The sequence below is a fragment of the Triticum dicoccoides genome, chromosome 2A (genome assembly GCF_002162155.2).
Source record: "Triticum dicoccoides isolate Atlit2015 ecotype Zavitan chromosome 2A, WEW_v2.0, whole genome shotgun sequence".
NCBI lineage: Eukaryota > Viridiplantae > Streptophyta > Magnoliopsida > Poales > Poaceae > Triticum > Triticum dicoccoides.
Window position 1 is genome coordinate 737,454,021 of NC_041382.1, and position 6,352 is coordinate 737,460,372.

Genomic DNA, 6,352 nt, shown 5'->3' on the forward strand with positions numbered 1-6,352 from the left:
ATCGCCATTTAAGTTTTGAAAAAGACAAAAGAAAATGATAAAAACTTCAAAAATGAAAATCCTTCGAGATGTAGTTACGTTACTACATCTACTAGTTAGGAAAATTTAAAAACTTAAATTTGGACATGTTTTGCAAAAAATTGTGATGAAAAAGTAAAACGACCATATCTTTTCTATACGATGTCGATAAAAACGTATAATATATCAAAATGTTAAGCATGAAAATCCGCATCCGATTTTGACAAGATGAAGGCCTGTTTGCAAATTTTTAGAATCCTCAAATTCTAAAAGGAAAAAAGTTATGCTCAAATTTCAGTTTTCTTTGAATTTTGGCTGGTCAAACTATGGTCAAACTACTTATTAATGAAATATTATTGTTACTAAATAATTATTCAAGAATATTAGTGTTACTAAATAATTATTTCAGTTTTTTGAATTTTGGTCAAATCTGGTCAAACTACTTATTCAAGAAATATTAGTGTTACTAAATCATTATTGTTTTTTAGAATAATTGTTTCAAACTCAAACGGTGAAACGTGTGACCTAATGCTCAAGCTAAACTCCTGAGGGTTAATAGGATTGACTACTTACTATTGTCAGGAAGACAACAAGTGCAGACTTGGAAATTAGGGGGAATAGAACTCGGATGTTAAGTGTGCTCAGGCTGGAGTAGTGAGGGGATGGGTGACTAGTCGGGAAGTTAGACGGTTTGGAATGAGTGATCCACACTTGAGCAGTTATGAGGGGTGATTAGATACTAAATCGTCGGAAATTGAAAATAAAAAAAATCATTTTTCCAAAAAATCAAAAATAAAAACCTTTAGTACCAGTTGGTGTTAACAACCGCGACTAAAGGTTCCCCATACCACGGCGCGGGCTCGCGCCACATGGTGGGCCTTTAGTCGCGGTTCATGTTGAACCGGGACTAGGGGGCTTTAGTCTCCACCCTTTAGTGCCAGTTGCAGAACCGGTACTAAAGGCCCTTACGAACCGGTAATAAAGCTCCGTTTTCTACTAGTGTAAACTCGCCATTTACTTGTATATATCAGAAAGAGAAATATTTGTGTAATGATAATATAAATATGTAACCAATTATATTCTATGCAGATATGACAAATCATCATGTGTATTTTTCATAAATGGTGCAAATACCTCAAAGCCTTGGGTGTCATTCAGGAAACGGCCACAAGTGCTCATTAACATGAATAACTCATTGTACTCTTGATCTTTGACAACTGACTCCGAAAGCTCTTGCCCAACGAAGTACAATGACGGGAGCACAATAGGCCCCAATATGTAGGAGACATTTGCACTTGTCATGTACTCATCCATTGTTGGCAAATATTGGCTCCACATCCATTCTACTTCAGTCATCATAGACCTCAATGCATCTACCCACTGCAGACGAAGCTGAACTCATTATCTTAAAAAGGATGAATTTCAACATGCAATACTCAATAAAGTGCAACTCAACATTACGTGGTCATGCACAAAACTCACCAGTTCTATCAAGTGTTTGCTAACATCACGGTTTTGTACTGCAGAAGCCATTTCTCCAAGCTGATTTACTGTAGTATATATAGCACAAAATAATATTTTTACTCTCTCAGAGTAAAACTGAAGTTCTTGGTGCTTGTCCCACCTAAGACAACCATTAGGAAAGAAAAGCAGGGCATATAATATGTTAGCAAGTGCCCCCAAAAAATACTTGACAAGAAGCGGAAAAAGAGATCAAATTGAGGAATTGTACTTCTCAACTAAGGCTACAAGGTTTTCTAACTCTTCTCTTGATCCCGCAACATCGAAGAAGTCATCAGAAATAGTTGCGAGTATAGAACTTTTGGCCCAAGAAATCCGAGCATCAGATAGTCCTGGAGGGAATATGGTAGCGGAAGGACAGAGATAACAATATGTCACCACCTGCCGTGCAAATTGTAGCTGGTCCAGCCTGTTCTCTTTCACCCAACTGTGGCAAAAAATTGCGCAGATTGTTTATGAAAGAAAGTTAATAAGATGAAAGAGTAAACATGGAGGTTACCTTTCAAGATGCAAGAGTTCATCCTGGTAAATAATCTGAGAAAAGGTGAAATCTTCAACAGCCAAAGCAAGGTGGTCTTTGCTGACATGACATGGCCTGATCCAACAACATATCTGAGGTTGCTGGATATAATTTATATTAATATGATTAGATGAATAAATTATTTTGGAAATTAAGAATCTTACAAGTATGTTGTTGTCTTCAGCATCTGAGAACCCATAACATCGAAATGTTCGATGTTCCTCCTATGGTCTAGCCGTTCCATTGTGGCATAAAAGGGAAAATTAAGGGCATACTCCACCTGAAATTACGGAAGCATATGATTAATGTAAACTGAACCCTCAAATTTAGGATCAATAATTTTCTGAATATTTTTTTTTCATGGAAGCACCTCCTCAAACATTGGCTCTCTATGAACCCTATCCGAACACAACTTCTCCAATAATAGGCTGCCTGACCAGTAGCCTATGTTATCTAGGATCAATTCTTTTTTTGATACACTAACTCTTGAAGCCTTGTATAGTTCCAACAAAGATTTTGTATCATCTAGATATCCTTGAAGTGAATTATTGAAAGTGGAGGCTTCAGCAACATGGGATAACTCATCTGTGTCAAATTGAACCTTGTCATTAGTTTAAGGCCAAAGATAAAATTAGCAACACCGAGGATTTCAGCCTAAGGAAGCACCTGAAGAAACATCATATCCATCCATCCGTAAAATACGAAACGCCATTGCGCATGTTGCTACATCCAACAAGATTTCTTCATCTCTCTGTAGCCATAAACTGCAAGCTAGATATAGTCAAGTTTACAAGTTACTAATTGAAGATGCGTACCAAATCTTTACTCATGGTCATTACCTGTGCGTCATGTCCAGGATACTTTTTATCTCACTAGAAAAATGATGAGATATTCCAATCTTCTCAAGGGAATCCACCATTGAAAGCTGACAAGATATATTTCTTGGGAACACTGTTGGTACTGCAAAAGACTAATTTGATAAGGTATTCAACAATAGTCCAAATCTTACATAGTCCTCACAGTAAATAGTACACAGTCCCACCTGCGCTACCAAATTTGCTAACGAGAAAATTTAGGTATCCGAGGGCTTTTTCATCATAAGAGTAGATTACTGCAGCAGCAGTAGTGGACGGAGAGTTGAACAATGATCCGTTCTTCCTCTGGAACTTCATAACTTCATTCCAGTCCACCAGGTTTCCTAACCCTTCAGCAGCATAAGCCATGTATGCTTCTCTCCCATCGGATTTATCCCCTGCAAATCTGTATCAAATACATTTTTCCAAAATGTTACTCACATGTAACTGAATGCTATTTAATTTCAATGGTAGGAAAAAGACAAGATGAATAATATTATGCCCATTTTCCACTTCAAATCACGGTTCTTCCGAAAGAAAACTTCAAAAATCAACATCATCTTCATAACAAGAAAGAGATAAGAAACAATTAGCAAATAAATTTCCCCATTCACTTTACTAGCTGAATATGAGTGAGCCAGAAGTACAAATGGGAAGGGTATGCATATACAAAAAATTCGTGCCAAAATTATCATTTGACGAACCTTTTCAGTTCAATCTGCTGGATGCTAAGAATCCCATCAATATTAGTTTGCCTAACAGGAAATTCCAAGCCCATTCCAATGGCTAGGCTAATCATGCCAGGAAAAGTAATATTGAAACCTATAGGAGCAGCAATCTTCTCATCTATAGAGAATGATAATTTTCTTCCAACAAAATGTAGTCCTATCTCGCAAAAAGGAAAACATAGTCATGTCAGTACACATATTTTTATCTCAACTAGAGCTTTCAGATTGACCAAGTAGAAGACATTGAAACAACACAACACCAACAGGTAAACGAGTCCTTTTCCCAACCTCTCTTTATGTGCTCCGGGCCAACATTCCATTTCTTGAGTGCAATAACACAAGCCAATGTGGATAAGAGAATAAACTTGTGTGTTGATGAGTCGAATTCGCCGATACACCAAGAACCATCGTCCTGTTGGTTTTGCAATATCCATTCGACACACTGAGGGAAGTGTGGAGCCCTCGGATAACCCCGCAAGGGCACCATAGCAACCCATGCCGTGTCGTATGGAGATGGTGGTAGTTCAGGATTCTTGAGCTGCTTCTTTATTCTAGCCTCCCGCTCCTAGTATGCAGGAATTGATCGTGGGTATTCTTTAGACAGTAAAATCAGGGGGCAATCTCAAACCTCAGCATTTAACTGAAACAGTGATGTTCATACCTTGTTTTGAAGGCTCGCATTTCGTCCTACCAAACTCCTCCCGGCTGTTTGTAGAAAGGAGGGTTATATTACATGGTCAATTAGGTGTTTTCGGCCAAAAAAAAGCATGTTTTCCGTGAGAAATCATATAGTGATGGCAAACAACTAATCAGGCTACAATTGTGGTGGTTTTGTACATTTTACTCTAGCCGATGCGGTCGCCCCTAGCATAACTCCTGCGCATGGTGGACCCGCAAAAATCCCTATTTCTCTTGCTTGGGGTACTGTGAAGCAATGGTTCTCTTTAATTTCAGGGAAATCAAAAACTGAGTTGAAAAGTGTGAAATTTCAGGAAAACCTGATGGGAATTGATATTAGAATGAGTCATGTGCCAATAAATTTTTGTGGGAAAAAATTCATCGATTGGAGGTATGAGTGGGATAAAGTGGGGAGCTATAGAATAACAGTATCTCACATATATAAAATACTTGTTTTTTTCACAGCTTGTAAATGAATCGTGATATTTTCATAGCTTGTAAATGGATCGGTGGAAAATAATTATTTACTGACTTTAGCTTGAAGCATAACCTGCCATTGAAAAGAGAGCATACGCTCCCGAGCACACCACATAGTTCGGTTTCATCAATTATAGAACTGTGTATACTGACAAAAAAACATTTATACTTAAAAAATACTTTTATACGCCCGCAATTTTTTTAACGTAAATTACCAACACCTGTCAAATAACTGTGCACATGCATGTCTTGAGAGGAGATCCAGGTATTCAGCAGCAATGAGGGGTGGGGCTGGACCACATGGTTCAATCAAAGATACTACTCCCTTATTCCACATTTGTAAGTAATTCTTGTCATGTTTTATTTTGAAAACTTGTTATGTTATCCTCTGGTTGATCGATAAATAACTACTCCCTCGGTCCACATTAGTGTTGAAAAACGTATTACATTATGGGACGGAGGGAGTAGTACTGTATTTCTCTAACTTAATGCTGAGAAAGATCTGATATAATTACTGGGATCCATAAAATAAAAGGTTTTAAATGGAAAAGATCCCCATCGGACCGCTGTTAGAATCAACTAAGATCCCTCCCGCTAAAAACAGGAAGACAAGGAAACAAGTAAGCGGGAGTTTCTTACCTGAACGAATGGCTCATCGCCTGAGTACGTGCTCCTCACGCACAATGAACAGGGAGGAGAACGATGACGGTGGTGAGAGAAGAACTCGGGGCGGTGTGCTCCGATGAAATCATGCTGGGCTGCGGGGGCGGAGGCAAGGCCAAGAGGCTGGTTTCTTCGGTGGTGATGTGAGCGAAGCGAGTTTGCCAGCAACGGCGATAGCCCAGCAGGGAGGCAACTAGACGCGTGCGGCTGCCGTGCCAGGACGGCGGAAGATGCCCCGGCTACTCTCGGGCTCGCCATCGAGAGGGTCGCTCAGCTGAACGCCAGAAAGCATCTTGTGTTCTGTTTTAAACTGCATGCGTATGGGCATTTTTAAATAAACTGCATGCATATGGGTATTTTCAAATTAAGTTGACAACTACAATGGGTATTTTTCAAGTAAACTGCATGCATATGGGTATTTTCAAAGGAAAAAGTATATTTTTCGTCTCTTAATTTTTTTGAAGTTTAGAAATGGTTCCTCAACTCTAATACCAGCAAAATCTCGTCCTTTAATTTTTAAAACCGGATATTTTTCGTCCCTTGAGTTGCTTCGGGTGGTTTTGTGCTGACATGGTATATTTTTGACCATTGACCTCGCCACCTCATTGTCCACCTCAGCTTGGTCTTTCCCCTCTCATTCTATGCCCACCGGAGCACTTCACTGCCTGCGTCTGCTCCGGCCGCCACCTCCGTGTGCTTCGTGTGGTGGGATGCACGTGCACTTCTCCATCGCCTTCGCTGAGAGGGGCATGGACTGGGACAAGAGGCTGCTCGCCTGAGCGACTCTGACACGGAGAACGACGGGGGCTGCGGTGGAACAGCGGACGTCGTCACTGAGGACGCACAACATGAGTACGGCAACCGGAGCGCCGGCCTCGTGGACGGCGTGCTCG

At 40.0% G+C, this 6,352-nt stretch overlaps 1 protein-coding gene across 1 annotated transcript in view; it reads right to left on the reverse strand.

The window, feature by feature from the left end:
• The window catches only part of LOC119358255 (ent-kaur-16-ene synthase, chloroplastic-like), an 8,019-nt gene extending 2,302 nt beyond the window's left edge, over positions 1–5,717 (reverse strand). Inside the window, exons 1-13 of the mRNA XM_037624899.1 lie at positions 5,654–5,717; positions 4,303–4,346; positions 3,930–4,206; positions 3,618–3,798; positions 3,102–3,319; positions 2,899–3,019; positions 2,726–2,823; positions 2,430–2,644; positions 2,224–2,339; positions 2,039–2,134; positions 1,751–1,966; positions 1,501–1,642; positions 1,153–1,398 (exon numbers count right to left, since the gene is read on the reverse strand). Coding sequence (XP_037480796.1) covers positions 1,153–1,398; positions 1,501–1,642; positions 1,751–1,966; positions 2,039–2,134; positions 2,224–2,339; positions 2,430–2,644; positions 2,726–2,823; positions 2,899–3,019; positions 3,102–3,319; positions 3,618–3,798; positions 3,930–4,206; positions 4,303–4,346; positions 5,654–5,717 — 2,034 coding nt within the window. The remainder of the gene's footprint in view (positions 1–1,152; positions 1,399–1,500; positions 1,643–1,750; positions 1,967–2,038; positions 2,135–2,223; positions 2,340–2,429; positions 2,645–2,725; positions 2,824–2,898; positions 3,020–3,101; positions 3,320–3,617; positions 3,799–3,929; positions 4,207–4,302; positions 4,347–5,653) is intronic.
• Positions 5,718–6,352: the final 635 nt, after the last annotated feature.